Source organism: Xiphophorus hellerii, unplaced genomic scaffold, assembly GCF_003331165.1.
Source record: "Xiphophorus hellerii strain 12219 unplaced genomic scaffold, Xiphophorus_hellerii-4.1 PGA_scaffold_64__1_contigs__length_250000, whole genome shotgun sequence".
Lineage (NCBI taxonomy): Eukaryota > Metazoa > Chordata > Actinopteri > Cyprinodontiformes > Poeciliidae > Xiphophorus > Xiphophorus hellerii.
In genome coordinates this window covers 149,905-170,400 of record NW_022587639.1, presented here as the reverse complement: position 1 = coordinate 170,400, position 20,496 = coordinate 149,905, and the positions used below count along the sequence as shown (strand labels likewise).

Sequence of the window (20,496 nt, the reverse complement as noted above, 5' to 3'; positions counted from 1 at the left end):
TTGCTGAATACATGCAGACACATACTGTTGTCCATTTCATATAGGACCCATTTGTGCATTTTGATCCCTTGAGGTGTTCATCCATTTAATATGAGTATTCAGAAAAAAAATAGGAAACAGATTTAAAGCCCATAAGGGTCCCACTTTTCATAGAGAATGGTCCTACAACAAACTTAAACAAGCTAAGAACATGGAGTCATTATGTCACTGGCAGACAATGGTCTGAGGAATATTTTCAGACAATTTTCAATGTGGCTTAATTTGTAAACTTTCTCTAATCCAGATGTTTTTGGCATTCAATCAATGTAATCGATATTCATTTTCAATAAGAGGTCAAAAAGTGATCATTTCCATGTTAGGCACAGGAGTAAACAGATGAAAAGGAGGGTATTCTTGCCCCGCTAGCCTGCAGCTGTATTTTGAAACGGCTTCTGTTGGCTCAGATCTCGCACAGAAATCCACTCCGGGTTTTCCACCGGGCCCCAAAAATCTATGAAATGTGTTTGCATGTTCCTCTCTGCAAACGGGGATGTAGAGGTGGGATTGCAAGCGCCGAGAAAGCTCGGGGAACCCACGCGTTCAACACAGCCTCAGAGAAAGTGCGCTTTTCTCATTGAAGCGACGCAAAATCTGAATTTTATTTTATTTAATTTCTCTTCACGTTTGTCACTAACAAGCAGGCACAGGGTTAGGATTGTGTCTTTGGAAAAAGAAGCTTTTTGTGCCCCTGTCTTTCCTTGTCTTCTTTCTTTCTCTTTTTTTTTTGTCACCATTCGCCACGGAAAGGCTGGGAGAGACACGGACCGCTCGGACTGTGGGAGCCCTCCCTTCTGTTTGAATCTGCTCTGGTAGGTGCGAATAAAAAAACACGAGTGTTTGCAAATATGCAGATATATGGAAAAGGAGGGAGGAGGGGGTGGATTATGGTCCGAGGTGGTGGAGGGAATCATACTTTGTTGAAGTCTGATGAAAGTTGGGATGTGATGTTAGTGTGGGATGAAGTTAAAGCATGATGTATCTGTACCCCGAAAGGTTTGATCGCAATAACAATACAAAATCCTATTTTGGTATTTTAACATTTTTATAGGGAAATAAACTAAGCTGTAACTAAGGAGACGCCACGCTGGTGGATCTAAAGTACCTGCAGTTTTACGTAAACCAGCTGACAATATCAGTTATAGTGAGGATCCATTAATTTGGACGTCGCTTGAATAAAAGTCGCCTGGTGTCTGTTTTGTTACAAAAACTCATTTGCGTATCCGTGCGGAGCTTAAAATGAAAGATTCCCACTTCCTCGGCTTTTTTTTTTTTGTTTGTTTGTTTCCAGCTTGTCCTCATTTGAAAGTTTCCCACAGATGTTTTATTTTTTCCGCCACCACAAAAGGTACATAGCGGCATCTCCAAGTGGATCCCAAGAAAAGAAAAGAAGAAGAAGAAGAAGAAAAAAAAAATCCTCTAACTTTTTCTGTGTGCGCGCCCGCAGCCTATTCGGGGGGTGAAAGAAGACGCAGCAGCAGGTTATGGACAAAGGATGGAGCGTTGAATCTAATTATTGCCACCAGGCTTTCTAACCTCCTCTGCGTTTGTGCGCGTGTGCGCGCTTCATTCGAGACGGAGGGAGCTCAGCGAGTGGACAAGTACATACAGAGTCCGCCTGAAAATGGAGAGAGCTGCGTTCCGCGTTAGGTGTTCCCGGCGTCTGTCGCAAATGATTCACAACCACGCAGCTGTAAACCAAACAATGCTCCCCCTCACACCACCGCCTCCTCTGTTAAATAAAAGCTGCTAACCTGGTACCTGCGCATGCACTGACGTCAGTCACGGAAACTCATTCAGGACTGATTCCCGAGCAGTTGTACCTGACAGTTTATATCTAGCCCACCAGGGCAAGACTAAGAATCTGAAAGCAGACAGTTACAGTACTATGTTAATTTATAATTGTTGTATTTTCTAAATTTGACTACATCACACACTAACCAGTCACTTTATCAGGCACACTCTGGATTTTTGACTCCCTCTTTTGCCTACAGAACTGACAAAATTGTTTGTTGCATAGACTCAAGGTGTTGGAAACATTCATTAGAGATTTTGATGCTTCAGATTTGTCAGCTGCACATCCGTGATGCTAATATCCTGTTCAGCAATGTCCCAAAGGTGCCATGTTTGATTGAGATCTAGGGAACGGAGGCTACTTGAATACAGTGAACTCAAAACAGTTTCAGCTGATTAGAGTTTTATGACATGGTTCATTTTCCTTCCAAAAACTATCCATCAGAAGATGGGTACACTTCAGATATGAAAGGATGGGCTTGGACACCAACAATAACAAACTGTCTTGTTTGTGTTTAAATGATAATCATTTGGTACTAAAGTGGCCAAACTGTGCCACAAAATATTGTTTACAACTAATTTTGGATGTACCATCTTAATGTTGCAACTGAAATTCAGATCCATCAGACCAGGAAACATTTTTCCGGATCTATTACTTTCCAGTTAAGGTGAGCATTTGGGAATTGTAGCCTCAGTTTCCTGTTCTTAGCTGCATGAGTAGCATCTGGAGATGGTTTCTGAAGCTTTAGCACATCTGCTTCAAGCTTTGACGTTTTGTTCACTGATGGTGTTCCACATACTTTGAACCAACTGCTAAATGCATTTAAAGTTACTTTAATCCCTGTTTAGTCCTTATCCTAATGCTTAGTTTGAACTTAAACAAGTTGTCTCGACTACCTCCTGAGCTCTAGACTGACTAAGTGGCAGCAATAATATTTTCTTGTTCACAATTAAATAACACTGATTAAATTGTAGATTACAATTTGCAATGTCAAGCACAGCAATTATATTTACAAACTATCCTGGATTGCAGTGGCTAGAAAACATACAAATTGAAAGTACACATCGTACTTTATTAAAAATCATAGTCAAAGTGACTGAGATAGAGGTGGCCTCAGCATGTATTTATTGTAGCACTGTTCCTCATTATGAGTAAAAGTCCACTAATTTGAGTCTTTGGTCAGGAATATCAAACATGGTAAAAAGTCACATTTAACTCACAGAAGACTTCAGACTTGATTTTGACTTGCACTGTACAGATTCAAGACTTTACTGTGACTCGCTGTCTGGGACTCAAGTCTGATAAACAATATTTATTCCATTCAATTGGGGCAAAAATGAGGCAGAAAATTTAGTTATGCTTGGTGAATGATTAATGTTGTCCTCAAGTTTTATAGTGTCTACAAATGACATGTTATCATTGTAATGTTAGGCACAATAAGTGTGGCTTCTCTGTGTGGTTTCTCATCAGTATGTGCCAGTAAAAGGAGTAACCAGCCCCTTTCAAGTTTGTCTGCTTTTATTAAATGCTACCATCAGTCTATATCTAAATCAAACATTCACTAATGTTTTGTTTAGGCATGACCAGCAGGCTCAAGACCTCAACTTATTGCAGATTTATTATATGCTACAAAAAGTATGCTATTTCTTTAGCCTTCTCCGTGGTTTACAGAGCTTTTCATTATATAGTATTGTGTTAATAGCATGTGTTCTAACACAACATATATATATATGTATATTTTTTAAACGTAAATAGAAAACTTTTTTGGAAGGAAAACATAGAGAGATGAAAAATTCTCTATACAGCACACAGAAAATAGGTAAAAAATGGTAAATGGGCGACAGGGCTGACATTATTTGGTTGTATGTGAACATTTGTGAATGAAATCTCTGAATGTTAGTCAATGCTTCAGTTCTTAGTTTCTTAGATCTCCAGTTTAATGATCATATTCCAATATCTTACATACATCAAGACTCATTAATGATAAAAAAAAAAGTCGCAACATCCTAATTTAACACACACATAGTCCGGCATATTTATTGGCACCTCTCATAAAATTTTGTTAAAGAGCCTGAAAATAAAATAATTGATTTGGAGATTTTGCATTTTCTCATGTCTTTCCTATTCTGGAGAGAGGCTAAATGAAATTGGTGCCTGTGTCACTTAGTAATTCCACCCCAGGAAAGCAGGAAGGCTCAGATTACTGATCAAAAGTTCCTGTTCATTCTGATCAACTTACAAAAAGTTCTTATTTTTTCATATCTATAATTAGGAGTTTTCATTAATGATTACTGTGATTTTGTATTTTCATTTTTTGTTAACTTATAATTGGGATGATTTTTTCCCCCCCAATGTCTGAGGTCTTTCTAGATGGAGTTTGCATGTTCTTTCTGTGCATGTATTGGTTTTCCCCTGGTACTCTGGCTTCCTGCCACAATCCAAGAACACACTGATCATTTAAAGATCAGTTTGCAAAAACAACACTTTGTATTGGTCACCTACAATTTCACTGATGTCATTACTTCTAATAAAGAGAAAACCATGTGTGAAATGTGAGAGAAGCCTTAGGTTGCTCTTGTGTGACTGTGTATGGGACTTTTGTCTTAGACTAGGCAAGATTTGTCACTAGGTGCTTTTAAGTGGGGGCAAATAAATGATCAAAAGATACAAAATGAAGTTACAAGGTTGATCATTGTCAAGAATGAGGTGAGCAAATATGCTTAGATCCTTATTAAAACTAAGAAGTTCAAATGTGATGCATGGGAAGTTCTACTACTCACTCCTGCTTTTCAGCCATAAATACCAGGCTATTACATTATTGTAGCAGAATTAAATTGGTTATTCTGTGCTTATGCCAAAAAAGACAAACAGTTTATCTCCTGCTTGTAGTATGTAGACAATCATTTCTGGCTGTAGCTTCTTAATGTGTAAATGGATCTCAGATTCCTATACAGCGTGTAAAGGTGAAGTGCATACACTGTTTTTTTTTTAATTTTAGGTTTAACCTACAGCTAATTAAAGTCACTGAAATCATGCAAATTATTTCATTAAAATAAACCCACAACATTTGTTGTAAGGGGAATGTGTTCCTGCATGTGTGTGTGTGTGTGTGTACATTTGGGATGAGGGGCGAGGAGTGACAAATTAATGACAATGCAGTCAGTTGTATGTAGGAAAACGGCTAAATAAGTATAATAGCATATTTATCTGAATACTTCTTCGGTCATTTTATAATGTTCTCAGTTTTGCACTTAGTATATTTTCATATAACATGTTTGTAAGGGAACCTTTAACTGCAATGAACACCTCCATTGCAGCTGTATAGAAACTCAGAAATATATCAAGTAATGCAATGTGGCTAAATTAACAACAATAAAACTCTGAATCAAATTCAGATTGTCTGTGCTGAGTGGGCACTGAACCTACCGTGAGATTTATCTTGCCATGTATGTTGGCATATTTGAAATGCTTTCCATGTGGGTCCATGAAGAAATAGAGCATGTTCTATAAAACATCAAGTCCTGCTATGTCTTAGGAGTATGTATATCTTATGATGCACTCCCATAATCAGTGTGTGCTTTTAGAAGACAGGTGTCAAACTCAGTGTTGTTTTGCATCGGAGTAGCCTGGCCATTGCCTTCCTATGAAATTCCTCTTGATTAAAATGTCGCTTCACAGCACAGTCTGGGCTTTCTCCCATTTACTTGGGTTCCTCCTGTAGAATTTCTACCGCATTACGTACGTCATGGACAAACGTCAGCGATTTGGTTAATTAAAACTTCAACAGAGTCCACGCCTCCAGAAATCAATCGTTTCTCAGTAGCCGAGAGTCCACTCCTTCTGTACGAAGGAGAACGTAGAGGCTGGCTTTTAATCAGGCTAGCATTGGAAGTTACATTTTGCCCTATTGTCACTGCTTCATTTTATTGATTCGCTATCTAATGATTACCTGACTATTTTGGGCTAACGGTAACAAAATGTGGTAGTGTCTCCAAGTGGTCCAGTCAGGAGAGAAGTCCAACTCTCCTGGCATGTCAGTCCCTCCAAACATTCAGCCTGCTGGCGTGATTGAATCTTTCTCAGTACAGACAGAGCTTCTGCATAGCATGCCATGAGATTAAGTTACATATTACCAGGTAATTGCTGCAATGTGGGTATAGCTCTCGCATTTGAACTGCAGCAGTCATTTAATGGTAAATGTGGTATTTCTAAGTTGCAAAGTTAATCTTACACTTTAAAGCCATTCCTAAAGCTGTATCTCTCTTTATTTGCCATTAAATCAAAAGACGGATGAGCAAACGTGTGAGGGCCTTGTGTCATTTAAGGATAAATTTGAAAAGGTTTCTGACAAAGCTTCCCAGCGTTTTTCACTAGTCAAATGGTATTTTGAATGATGACATTAAATGTACATATCCAAATGCTTAAACTTGCTTTCTTCAAACTGTGAGAAAAAATAGCTAAATTATGACAAAGCTTAAAAAAAATAAACAGTTCCGAAAGAAATACCTCAACACTACGGCTACTGTTTCTTCTCCTGTGTAACTTCACCTAAGGAACTGGTCACCAATTATTTTTGCAGATGCTTTAATTATAGGATCTCACAAAGCACTAAGGCTTTGCAGTTTTGAGCTGAGCTATCTGACCATTCTGAGAAATGATTCACTTGTGTAGTTCTTGGACTGTATTGATCTTTTGGTAATTTATACATTGGGCTTTATGTCTGTGCTGTCATCCAGTGTTGCACGTTGTGCACAAAGAAATTTACAAAAAAAAGAAAACAAGAAAGAACCATTGAGATGTCAAGAGCAACTTATATGAGCACATGTTAAGAAACGGAAGAGGCTTAATGTGTAAGAAATGCCACTTTAATGGGTGGCTATTAGTTCAAGAAAAAAAACATTGTCCTAAGAGACATTACTTAAGTCTTTATATTTTGGATGTGCCAATAAATAAAGTGAGCCTTCCAGTTGAATTAAACTACATCAGCTATCCTGTTTTACCAAAATGACATCCAGGCTGTCTTTAAAATGCAGCTGCAGTTTAGGAGACAGTTCACATGAGGACACGAGGCTTCTCTGTAAATGATGCGCTGAGGGGAGCTGAGAAGCCAGGGTGTTGGAAGTAGAGGAGGGTGATTAACTAGGGACTATATGCCATGCTCAAGGTTTATTATGATTGAAAGAGTGTGACTGATAGGGCACACAGCACGGGAGGATGAGTGCAAAGCTAATACATTGTAGGTGGACTTGCTGTCAGTTCTTACCTTATGTTTTAATGCAGTAACAGCACTGCATGACTGCATGGTGGACAAAAACCTCCCACATAAATATGGTAAATAAATATTTGCCATTGGAAGCACTTTTGTAATTTTGCAGTTTATATTCTTGTACATTTTTACATTTTGTAGCCTCATAAACAAAACAAACATTAAACATCGGGATCTGAGTCATTCAAGACGAGTGCCAATTCCCAATACGGTGCTACATTAAATTAACAAACGTTATGCCATTCATATTGTTAAAAACTGAGTAGTTTTACAGTGTAATAATATGACACACTGTATTCCATCAGTTTTACATGCCTTACATTAGTGCTTGGATTTTCACGCAGTGATGAGGTTCAGGACAGTTCAGGACAGCCTCAAAATATAGTTAAGTTGGGGTAATTTATACATTGGTGTTTATCTGTAGGAGTTGTTAGGGATCAAGTCCTACAGCTATTTACTTAAAAGGGAAGTAGCTTTTATTATTTGTTTCTAAAGGTATATCTGACTCAACACATACTTCAGGCTTTAGTAAACTTACAACTTACACTTGTTGACACTTGCTGTGTTTCTACTACAAATGTTTGAAAATCCTTATTGATTTTCCGCCAATATAAAAAAAAAATAATTTCACAATTGAGGTGTTTCCATTAAATAAGAAACCCGATTAAAATCATGTGAATAAGTTTTGTCATGCGATGAGTAATTGAAAAATACTCCTCACCGTCGTCCTTCTACCTCTTCCAGACGTCGTTTGCGTCTTTTCTGTCAGCAGTAACATCTGGTTGTTGATCACATGACTCCTGTGATGATTGCAGTTTTGCAAAATACACTAATTTTGAAATAGATGGAAAACCACCTTTTAGCTCAAAATAACTTTTGTCAAAAAACCTGAGTTTTTTTTTTTTAAATTGGTGTGTTTAAATGGGCAAATTTATTTTCCTAACTCCAGGTTGCGCGACTTTATGATCAATGGAAGCACAGCTAATGTTTTCACGAGGAGCAGGATTTCACAAGCTAGACTTAGTTTGTTTGCTGTCTCGATCATTTTGATAAATTGACTTGCAAACATATATCAGTTCAGACCCAGTTAGTTATTTTATTCTTTTACTGTTTTGTACATTTGTACCTTTGTAAGCATCAGTGGTTGCTAAAATTCGCAAACATTTACTTTCTGGTTTAAAAGTGAAGTTTTTAAAATGAATATGTTTACATGTTATTGACTGGTGCGGTATACAGTGTATGTGCTATTGTTTTCCTTTAGGACTTTTTAGATTATTTTGGATTATTGTGCATAGTTTTCACACAAAAAAATATAGCATAAGGGTTAGGATTAGGGTTATGGTAGACTAAAATACTTTTTACATGCTCTTGATGTGCTCGTTTTCACTCCCTTCCATTCTGACACAAATTAAAAGTTGGCTAGTTTTAAAGAGGCTAGTAAATCTTTGTCTTTGAAGTTGACAAAGACAAAGATTTTATTATCACTATCAATGGAGTCTATTTAAATTAAAGCATTCTTCCACTTAACTTTCAGGAAAAGTCATGTTCATACAAGTTTATATGTAATTATATGTAATATGTAAGTATTTTTCAAATCCTGTGCACACTACTAAAGTTGCACTTTCTTCCCTCTCTGACACTGATTTTTATTTTCTTTAACTGTGACCTGCTAATGATGCATTTTTATAGAAAAATAGAAAGCCTCTTAGTTTTGAGGCTTTCAGTGACTTGGGGGTAAAAAAAAAAATCATTTATTTGCAAATGAACCACCAAAACTGTTAGAGAAATTGGCTGATTCTGATTTCTGACCAGTTCATGGGTGCATCTCCTGCTCATCACCTGCTGACTCAGCTGTTTGTTTAATTCCCTGCAACCCTTCCAGGTTCTTCATTCAAAACTCAAATAGCATTGGGTTACATGTAAAACTAAAGACAGCATACAGTAGATTTAGATTGGGTCTGTACAGCTGAAACACACACAGGAGGAGATGGCGACTTGAATGTCAGAGTCTGAGTTAAATTGCACTTAAGTCACAAAAACAAACACTTGAACCTTGAATTTGACTCACGGTCTGGGACTCGAGACTCATTAACACATTTTAAGTTTCAGACCGCAGCTATTTCATTACAAGATATGTATGGCTAATCAAAATAAAAGTACTTCCTGTTCTGTTGACGCTTAAATTCACTCACTAGACCAGGGGTGGGCAACTCCAGGCCTGGAGGGCCGGTCTCCTGCAACCTTTAGATGTGTCTCTACTTCAACACACCTGAGTCAAATAATGAGGTCATTAGCAGGACTCTGGAGAACTTGACTGAACTTAGGAGGTGATTCAGCTGTTGGATTCAGGTGTGTTGGACCAGGGAGACATCTAAGAGTTGCAGGACACCGGCCCTTTAGGACCAGGGTTGCCCACCCCTGCACTAGACTATGTTTTGTTCATTACGTTTTAATTTGTAGCGTTCTCTGCATTATGTTTCCCATTTAAATTGACATGATCGGTTTTAAATCTAAATTTAGAACATGGTTTCTTAATGTAAAAAAAATGCTAATTCAGAGCGACGAGAAGAAAGCATTTTCAAAATAGTTCAGGTGATGACAATATCAAGACCGTATTAACTCCATTATTTCAAATATAAACTAAAAAAAAAACTATTTTTTTCAAATGTTTTTTGAAAAGAAAAACATTTACATAAAATGAGATTAAATGTAAAACTCATTCCATTAGTTTACACATATTTGTACTGCTAATTGGTTAAATATTATGATAAATCAATCCAAAATATATTGAAAGTGCCTCATAGCAGTTACCTTGCAAGTTGAATCGAATGCTAAAATATTATAAGGTAATTGCTAATTAGTGTTAAATGATGTGTGTTAAATGGTCAAATTATAGCAATTTACTGTTATTATAGGTTGCAAAGGTTTGCAAGTGCTTTTTTTTTTTTACAAAAGAAAAACTTGTCATGTATTCACTTAATTAAACCATCACTAAAACAATTAAATGTTGACTGAAGATATAGTTTAGAGGGATTTTATTTATTTTTTAGTCACATACAAAGCCTTCTCCAGAGACTATATGAAACATGAAATTCACTAATTCAGCACTCTTTACTCGCAGCCGAGCAGAGATTCTGGTAGGAGGGGATGCTGTCGGGAAACCAGACCCGGGTCGGTGCAGCACCGGGGAAACTGAAACTACGGGGTTGAAGGGCTGCAGAGCTGGCTCTGGTTCTTTGGCGCCGCATCCCCCTGAGCTGGTGAAAATGTGGGGGCTGTGCTTTAGCCTTTGAAGCTTTACCTCCCACTAATTCTGGCCTTCCAATTTCCACACACAGCACAGACACCCCCCCCCCCGACCCTCCATCCTCCGCCCCTCTCTTTGCCTTTGTTTCCCTTATAAGGATTTGCCCGGCCATTTCCTCAACGTTTCATGAAAGGTGGTGCGCTTGTTTGTTAACCTGGACAGGTCAAAAAAAAAATAGCATCATTATATAATAAAGTATTTCATTGCTCTGGAGTGTCACAAGTAAAACTCGTTATAAATAAATACCACTTTACATTGTTTACATGGGAAATTTTAATAGATAAATGTGAATTTCAAGAGGACAAACTTTTTTTTTTTCTAAAAGTAAAAGATAATGACAAACAGAAATGTTTGTCAGTGAAAAGTGGATAATCTGCACAATCTTGAAAATCTGGAATTTTTATTTATCAGGTTTGTATGAAAGTATGAAAAAGTAAAACGAGTATGCAATTAGTTAGACATTAAAATAATTACGTTTTAAAATACAATTCAAAATATTTGAATAATAAAATGTTTGTTTTTTTTTTGCTAATGTCATTAGCTTTGATTTTCCACACCAAAACATACATTTTTATCAAAGCCTTGAAGCTTTTATGTTCTTGAGTTATTGACAGAACCCACAGATAAATGGAAAGTCATTCAACAATAATAAAAAAGCTATTTTGGAACTTTCTTTCAGCTTCTAAGGCCATTTTTAATATATCTGTTTAAATTGACCTGTTGTTTTCATGAACAAAAGAAAAGATTCATAAATCACAAACTCTTTCTATGTAATATGTATTTATGAAAGGATGATGCAGTGGAAATTTGATGTGATTTGAAGGCTACACATGATACATTTTAAATTTAAATTTTGATAAATTTTAAAACATACCTGTTATAAGTTGTTCCATATTTTCTACAGAAGTTGTGAAATAGCCCTTTAACACGTTGCTAAATTTGAAGTCTACTTGACATTTATATTCATTCATGATCTGTATGTATCAATATTAAGAAGAACCTTGTAAATTATTTGTTCTCTGTGTTATGAAATGCTGGTGAAAACATCCTAAAAATTAAATCTGATAAAGAATCGGTGTTGTTTATGAAAAAAGAGCTGCGGCAGCAGTAGAAAGTTTGGACATGAACTTTTGATTGGTGCAGCCAATATTTCCTGCTAGATAAAGACAAAAACAGACTGTTTTGGAATACATTGCGAGCACTGCCTTGCTTGTGATAGGAAGTCATTTATCAGGAAGATTATTGTCCTCGCTACAAATTAATTCATTAGATTGTATTATATTGAAGTAGCAGGGACTTGGCTCCCCGCCTTGTAATTTCCTTGCAAGCCAATCAGAGAATCTGCAGGGGAGCAGGTGTTGCCTCATCAAGCAGGAGTGTGTAAGGTTTGATTAATGGATTGATTTGGTAAGAAAAGAATTAGAGGTGTTGTAAAAGCTGTTGTTCTTGGTCAGACTTTTCATCAAATACTTCTACAGTTGGGCGAGAGTTTTCAATGCTCCTAATGAAACTCATCCACAGGTAACCATGTTTTTTTCTGCACAAATTCTCTAATGAATAGCAAACGTTACATCAAATCTGTATTAAAATGTTTTATACTAAATTCTAGTTCAGAGAGATGTGATAAGGTGATTGATTTGGGGACCTCACTTGTGGAATAATTTAGTTTTGTACTCATTTGCTGTCAGATTTACAGTTTTCAGCTTATTCTCACCCTTCTGGTTTTGTTGCTTTTCAGCCACACAGAGCAGCTTTTAAACCAAAACGCTCTAAAATGTTTGTGTCCCACTCGCTCAGCAGATGACACACTATATACACCCTTAATGCGATTGGCTGACAAGAGCAAACGAGACCAAAAGCAGAGCTGAATCTGAGTGTATAGTAAATGCTTTAATGTTTCTAGAAGCCACATATGTGGTCAAATGAGCGGTGCAACAGAAGATGGAAAGTGGATAGGTGAACTGATCAATTTTTGTTCACAATCAAAAATATCTGATTGTGAAGTGGTAATTGATCATTTTAACGGACTTTTTGTATCTTATATTAGTAACTAGCACGGCTAATAATGCTTCAAGAATGTAGATCTTTCACTTAAGTCTGAGATTTCTGAAACGCTGTCACCATTTCTAAATCTAGCATGACCCACGACAGAAAGAGTTTGAATCTCAGAACAGAGCAATTTTACTCTACTCCATTCAGTCTTCTCGTTATCTGCTTGTTGTCTTGCTCTTTCTTAGATTGTTGCAGTGTGAATGAAATGAAGACATCCAGTATTTTTATGTGTCACAGAAAACTATTCCTCTTTCAGCAGCTTCTTACATCTCTGAGCATGCTCTGTGTTCATTTTATGCAATTATTGGTTTGGTTTGCTCAACGGCAGAGATGAGAATCGTCCTATTTCAGACACAGGACAATTTCTTGGTGACTCTCCATAAAACAGGGTTCCTACACAAAAATATTAAATTTGATTAAATAATTTTCAAGCCTGGATGAATGTGGAAAAATTAAAATTGAGTGCCAAACAAGTTTGTGATTCCGAACTTTTAACTTTTTTAATTATATCTACAAATTAGAAAAATCCAAATTTCTGTAAAAGTAAAGAGCTTCTTTTACTTAAATTTACTTAGATGATGGTCTTTAGTTTGATGGACAAAATAACAAGCAAGATAAGACAAACACTCATTCTAAAATCAGCTTTTTTGCCCTCCATGTCATTTTAGTTCTAGGTTTAAATTGAATCCATGGATCTTGAAGTGATGCCAAACAAATTCTGATTTCTATTTTTGGTTTGGGAATTTAAAACAAATTCCCAAATCAGTTCAAACTAAATCATAGTTTGAACTGATCACAAACTATGATTTAAATGGTCTGTTTGCAATCCAGGACAACGTAGTTTATATATTTCAATGTTCTATACATTATAATTGATCTGAGTAGTCAAAAAATTGTGAAATGGCCCGCACTCATGAACGGAAAGTCAGTTTCAGCACAGATAATGAAACACAACAATGCATAACTTATAAGTTAATACATAAATGTATTTTGATCTCCGTAAAACAAAACAAAAAAAAAATCATAAAAATGTAGAAAATTAAGTTGGCAGAAGTTTGGAAATATTGAATGGAAACATCTTGAGAACCTTAAATAATAAACCCCTTTCTCTTCTCTCCCTGTAAAGGTTCCTGAAAGCCAATGGAAGAACGTGGATGAGGGCCGCGCTTCTAAGGAGGAGGAAGGCTTTGGTGCCTGTCTCTTTCTGACTGGCTGACTGGTCCACTAACACCAAGCAACACTCTCACCAGGGCAAATAACGGGCAGAGTAAAAGTCCTTCATTGCTCACCCCTCTCCCCTTTCCACCCTCACCCCCGACCCAGGCACGTACGCACCGGACCATGTCTAGTGGGCTGTCGGAGGAACCCCAAACAGAGGACCTGGAGCGGAGTAGCTGCAAACAGGACTCTCCTGTCATAGAGCGCAGGAATCGGAGTGGCATCATCAGCGAGCCCCTCAGCAAGAGCCTTAAGAACTCGCGTACCCTATCTCAATATACAGCGGTCTCCTCTGCCACCACCAATGGACACACGGACAATAGCTCAACGAAGAGCCACTCGGCCAAACATCAACCGCCCCCAGCTCCCCAAGCCACTGTCTCCACACTAACAGCAGCCAAGTTGGACAGAACCTTAGAACAGGTTCTGGAGGGACAAAATGGCCTGCTGCACTTTGCCCAGGCAGCAGCGCTGCTAAAGCGAGCCGGTATGGAGCACATGCTCTTGCCTGGGGGCATGGGAGTGGGAGTTGGCGGCGGAGACGCAGGCTCGGGGGCTAGCGACTTGGAGGGTACGTCTGTCACGGACGCCGTAGGTGGTCCCGTTGACTTCCCATATGGAGTAGGGAGCGGCTTCCCCTTCAATCCGGGCCTTTTCATCATGACACCGGCTGGAGTCTTTCTGGCGGACAGCGCGCTTCACATGGCTGGCTTGACCGAATACCCGGCACAGAGCGAGCTGGCCTCTGCTATCAACTCCGGCAAAAAGAAACGGAAACGCTGCGGCATGTGTCCGCCTTGCCGACGGCGGATTAACTGCGAGCAGTGCAGCAGCTGCCGGAACAGAAAACAGGCCACCAGATCTGCAAGTTTCGCAAATGTGAGGAGCTGAAGAAGAAACCCTCTGCTGCACTGGAGGTAAGACAGTGGTGGTTAAGATGTACTATTGCTTAGTGAGGTGAAAACAACTGCTTGAATGGGTTTGATTCAGAGCGACAGAGACAAAATTTGAATGCACCAACCTTGGCCTCCAAGTAAGACACAACAATTCAATCATATAGAGGGGGATACAAATGATCTGAAAAAGTCTGAGGTTGAGAAGTAAACTGCTATTTAAAAATACAAATAGGACTCTTGAATAGTCTTCCCCCTAAAAGAAAATTAGCAAAGTGGGGGTGTATATCGTGGGCCGAAGCTTCTGGAGCAAGGAAATGACAGGTGGTGAGGAGAACGGAGGGTATGTTCAGTGTAAACAAACACTATGGGGTCTCTTTAATCTGCCCACTATGACCACACAAGCGCCATGCCTAACTGTATTATTCAAAGCGATCTGCGGAACATTATATTCCCTCAAGCGGGTCCATTTTAGTCTGATCCAATCTAACTCTTGTTTTGCCTACTGTGGCAACAGAAATTTGAATAAAAATAATGTGTGAGTTTGTGGAATAAGATTGGCAGTAATTGTGGATATGTGTACAGTATGTGTTTGAATGTCAGTATACATGTGTGGGTATGTTTGTATATGAGTGTGCGTATAATAAGGTCCATCTGGCTGCAGAGCTGTCATCTGGAGCACCAGGTGTCAGTGTGGCACACTGCACCCCCCTCTTCTGCTTGCCACTGTCCTTCTCTCCTGTGACACTCCTGCTCATCTAAATGGCCCTCCATATACTTCCTGTCTGCTGCCTCACACTCTGTGGTCTAACTAACCCTGGCCGTGGTGGCAGATGTTTCATCTCAAAGGAAACAAACTTTTGTGGATAAATGGTGTCACTTTGCATTGCATAATAAATTGATAGACATGAAACACTGTGTGAACATAAACCAATAGAGAGGCCGCTGGTCTAATTGACCCAACCGAATCTATGCTGCAAACAGCTAATGGCCTTGCTACGATCTCTGTCTGATGTTGATTGGGACGGACAGCTTAGTCTTGTGTTTGCAGGCTAAAAGGTTAGTTATCCAGGCCTGATGTGCCGAGTTGGCCCCTCATGACAAACTTGATAAATGTGTAAATATCAGATAATTTTGAGTGATACAGCTGTGCACATGGCAGGAGATTTCAGAATAATGAAATGCCACAATTCCTTTTGTCAGCATGGTTGTGTCATATCTTTCTTATACATATGTATAAGGACATTCTTTAATTATGAGTCACAGATGTGAAGGTAAGTTCTCTAAGCTTGGAATCTCTTTGTTGCAAGCTTATAGCACTCACCTCTCCATGTTGAAACTCTTATTTTGATGTTAGAAAGAAAGTAGTTCCTTAGGTTCCCTGTTGTGTTAAGAAACTTTACTGCTTGCCTGATTTGCTGAAAGCACTCTGTTGCAGACGCATCAATAAAGCCTCGATCTTCTTTCAGTGGCTTATTTAACCAATTTTTTGGGTATGTGAAGTAAAAAAGATAAACACTGACAGATTGATTGATAACTACAAAGGATTTATAAACAGAAAATACCACAGTTTGCTAATATTAGTTGCCAATAAAGTTAATATCTACTTCCCATCAGCTGCAAATGAAGTGACTATTTTGTTTTTAATCACTCTTGACTTTATTTTAACAAATCAAGTTCAAAACCAAAAGTACTTAGACTTGAACCTGAACTCAATAATCAGAACAGAACTACTTTGTTATGAAATTCATGTTACAACATTTTTATTCTGTTTGTAAAAAATAAAGAACCAAGATTCTTAGTTTTCTCAAAAGTTCTTAGTTTTCTTATATTGCTAAAATCACATCTTTTTCTTTCTCATGAATATAACATGGTCTTGTTTTGTGAGCTGTTGTTGTGTGTTTGAGGTTCTTTTAATGTAAAAAGGACTTAACTTAGCCTGAATAATGGATATCTAAAAGGTCCTTAACTCTTAGACTGACTGAGTAAATCAATTTTGTCCAACAGTTAGAAACACGATAATATATATATATATATATAATTATATTTATTATAAATATAATTATATATTATATATATTTTTTTCTTTCACAAATTTTTACTATTACATGTGCATAAACCAGATGTTTCACATTTAGCTCTCATCAATGATGAACATTTATTTTCTGGATGGCTACTCATCAAAGTTTATTCGGCGATTTCTAGTTTTGTTAAAGATTCAAGCTACCGATACTAATATAATAACGGTAATATTCAGCTTTTTAAAATATCAACTTCTTGCATTCTTAATATTAGTATACTTTTATACTTTTAATTTTAGTAATACTATCAATGTTAATAAGAGACAGCAATATATAATTTGTCACTTTGTAGCTTTCAGACAGGAAACCTCCTCAGAAGGAGGGTGGGAGAGAGTTTACAATACTAGGTTCCATTTTTAGTGCTGTAAAAATGCTTGAAAAACAATGAAATTTGAAGTATTGCCAGCGATGTATGGCCTTTTTTACCAGTTGGCATATATATACAGTACAGACCAAAAATTTAGACACACCTTTTAATTCAATGAGTTTCCTTTATTTTCATGACTATTGACATTGTAGATTCACACTGAAGGCATCAAAACTATGAATAACACATGTGGAAATATGCACTGAACAAAAAAGTGTAAAACAACTGAAAATACCCCTTATATTCTAGTTTCTTCAAGGTAGCAACCTTTTGCTGTGATTACTGCTTTGCACACACTCTGCATTTTCTTGATGAGCTTCAAGAGGTAGTCACCTGAAATGGTTTTCACTTCATAGGTGTGCAAAGCACACCTATGAAAGCACCCACTTATTAACCTGTCAGGTTAATAAGTGGGATTTCTTGCCTTATACATAGTCATGAAAATAAAGAAAACCCATTGAATTAGAAAGGTGTGTCCAAACTTTTGGTCTGTACTGTATATGTATATATATATATATATATATATATATATATATATGTTTAAAAGTAGTTCATTTTGAAGGCTAGTGATAGTGGAATGGATCAGAGTTAAGTATCAAATTTAATCCTTTTTTCACAAGTGGAAAAGGGCTCAATATGCGTGGCCTGAGAAGGACTCATACAGAAGTATACTTCTCATCAGGGGCAGTGAAACTGAAAATTGTTCAATTCCTGTCACTTGCAGATTTCTATTTATATTTTAGCACAAAAAAAACTGTTGTTGCTTGTAAGTCAGTGTCACGTAATCAACACAAATCTCCATTACTTCTCAAGCATCCTCAGTGGGGTTAAAGTTTTGACGTGGTGATGGAAGTGGAGAATTTTGTACTAGTATTTTGATTTAGAACCTGTTGGGTGAATAGTTACTTTACAGTGATTGAGAGAACATGTGAGCCCTGTGGGTTCCTCCTGTCCCTGTGACGTACTGCCGATCTGTCGAGGGTGTATCCCGCCTATTGCCGGATGACAGCTGGGAGATGGCAGCTATAGCTGACCTCATTTTTCTGGGCACATACAGTCGCTGATTGTGGACTTGACCAACTAACACAACCTCATATCATAACCCTGTCACACAAGCTCATACAGTGCAGTGAATGGGCATCAGGCATGCACTACGTTCACTTGCATCAAGAATGTTTTAATGATGTATGACGGCAGCCTGTGTGTACAAACACTGTAGAAGTGGCTCCAGACACTTGGACAAAAAACATTGCCGTCTCCTTTCCCTTCAGCCTCTCTCTATTTTCAGTGTCCAGTTCTGATAATAACAGCGTTAATCTCCGTCTTGCTGTCCATACACTGTTGGACTGATTTCTCTGCCACAGCAACAATTCATACAGCCTGGCTTCTTCAATCGTACAGTGTAAAATATGTCACTATTAAAGCTACAGTTTGTATTGTTTACAAAAATATGTTTTTGTCCATATTTGTTAAAAGTCTCACCATGTCGGGAAACTATATCATGAGACAAATAATCTCAGAAAAGATCAAACTCCCTCACTTCCTCCCTGAGCTACTATTGCCGCCTGAAAAAAATGCTCAAGGTCAAAACCAGCCAATCAGAGCCAAGAGGAAGGTCTTATTGCTGTCAATCAACTCTGTGTACACGGCTGATAAATGTGCTAATGGCAGAGAAACGACTTACTGTTCAGACGTCATCGGCATCTTAATTTAAATGCTTATAAGAAGTAGTCATAATAAAAAGAAACTACTCCTTATATTAGTTTTAGGGTTTCAAAGTGTTAATGATTTGCTATTTACCAGTAATATAAATCTAACCTCAAATGTACAGGAATTAGAGATTTATCAAATCATGCATTGACACCAAAAAATATGTTGAATCTTGAACAGATTTGACTTCCTTTAATGCCCAGAGCAGGTTTCTTTCCTCAGCGGCTGAAATGCTGAGGCTCTTGGAAAGTAGTGGGGAGATTATGAAATGCTAACAAAAGAAGAGACATTTCAAAAATAATGTTCAGTCAATATTGCAATTGCAGTTTTCAGCAATAGTATTGTAAATAAAAACATTTCTGCCCAGAATATAAAATGTTTGTGTTAAATAAGATATTCGTTTGCTTTCTGTGTGAACCTGTCCTCCTCTGGGTCAAATCCTTGCTTAGCTGCACTTCAGGTTACTTTTTGATGCATTAGTCTAAACAGACGTCGGCTATATGCAGTCTTACAGCTGAAAATATCTGTATGTACGGTGATATTTATCTACTGAGCCTTTTTTTCTTTTTCAACTTCTCAAATTTTCCGGTTATCAGAGACCCATCATGGTTTTACTGGTGTGCCGTCAATCGATCCTTCCCCTTCCTGTGAACCAAAGCCGGTGTCGTTGGAGCTGCTGCTCCCTGTTGGAGACTGAATCACTTTCTTATTTCCGGTTTTCTCGTCCCCCTTGGTCACGTGAGATCTTTCCACAACATTACCCCATACTTTTTTCCCTTCATCCATCCTGCCTCGTCTGGTTTTTCTTTCAGCTCCATGTTATTGAACTTGTTTATCGTTTTCTTCGCATCTGTTGTTTTCAAAACTAGTTTTGCTGCTCTCTATGTGTTCAGGTCTGATCTCTGCAAGATTTTCTGTCACCTTGGGGTCAATCTCTCCTTCCCTTTTATCCTCCTTGCCCTGTATGCTCTCAACTTTCACCTTTTCTTCTACTCTAATAAAACCCGTCCCTTCTGAGAAGTCCTCTTTTACTCCATCATCACCTTTGCTTACTTCTACAAGCTCTGTATTTTCAGTTTCTTTCCAATCCCTAAGCTCTGTTTTCGCTCGTCCCTCTTCCATTTTCACCACCTCGCAGTCTGCCGCCTTATCCAATTCTTCTTCTTCACTTTCATCCAACTGATCCAATTGTGCATCTGTGTCCTGCCACGCCTCTGAATCGGCCTTCCTTTCATCGGCCCCTTCCTCTTTCTGATGAACTGTCACTTTAAGCGATGTGCTTTTGTCATCTTGGCTGCTGTTAAAACCTCTGAAGTTATTCTTGGCACCGATGATGTATTTCCCCAGCACAGAAGAACCGTCCTTGGTCAGTGCGTCGTTTGCAGCGTGTCCATCAGTCATCAGAAGCTGCTGGATCCCTTTCATTTCAAGATGCATCCTGGAGACCGCCTTGTTCAGCTCCGTGATTCGGTTACCGATATCTACGGGGAGAAAACACAAATCACATCACAGTAATTAGGTTTGCTAATGGCAATTAAATTTAGTTGGAAACTCTTCTTTAATAGGAAAGGCTAATACTATGGATATTTGATTATGCAGGCTTCACACTGTAATCACAAATTATGGTTTCTGTTGATCGGCATGATTTAATTTCAAGGTTCCAACACATCTTTAATTTACGAATTTGATACCTTACCAGTCTCAAACCTCTAGATTTGTTTTGGGAGGTTTCAGAAAATAGAAAATTCTGAAAGTTTGTGTTGAAAATAAC

General features: G+C 38.0%; 2 protein-coding genes across 2 annotated transcripts in view; one reads left to right on the top strand and one right to left on the bottom strand.

Moving 5' to 3' along the window:
* Window positions 1–438: 438 nt before the first annotated feature.
* LOC116716533 (CXXC-type zinc finger protein 5-like) lies at window positions 439–14,587 on the top strand. Its single transcript, XM_032557357.1, has 2 exons — window positions 439–848; window positions 13,583–14,587. Exon 2 carries the CDS (start codon window positions 13,798–13,800, stop codon window positions 14,563–14,565), a length of 768 nt encoding a protein of 255 aa, XP_032413248.1. The 5' UTR covers window positions 439–848; window positions 13,583–13,797; the 3' UTR covers window positions 14,566–14,587.
* A 4,650-nt stretch (window positions 14,588–19,237) lies between these two features.
* LOC116716542 (short transient receptor potential channel 2-like) overlaps window positions 19,238–20,496 on the bottom strand; it is a 9,356-nt gene continuing 8,097 nt past the window's right edge. The window contains 3 exon segments of the mRNA XM_032557365.1: window positions 19,238–19,489; window positions 19,492–19,582; window positions 19,584–20,206. Of these exon segments, the coding sequence (XP_032413256.1) occupies window positions 19,329–19,489; window positions 19,492–19,582; window positions 19,584–20,206 (875 nt within the window). The 3' untranslated portion in view covers window positions 19,238–19,328.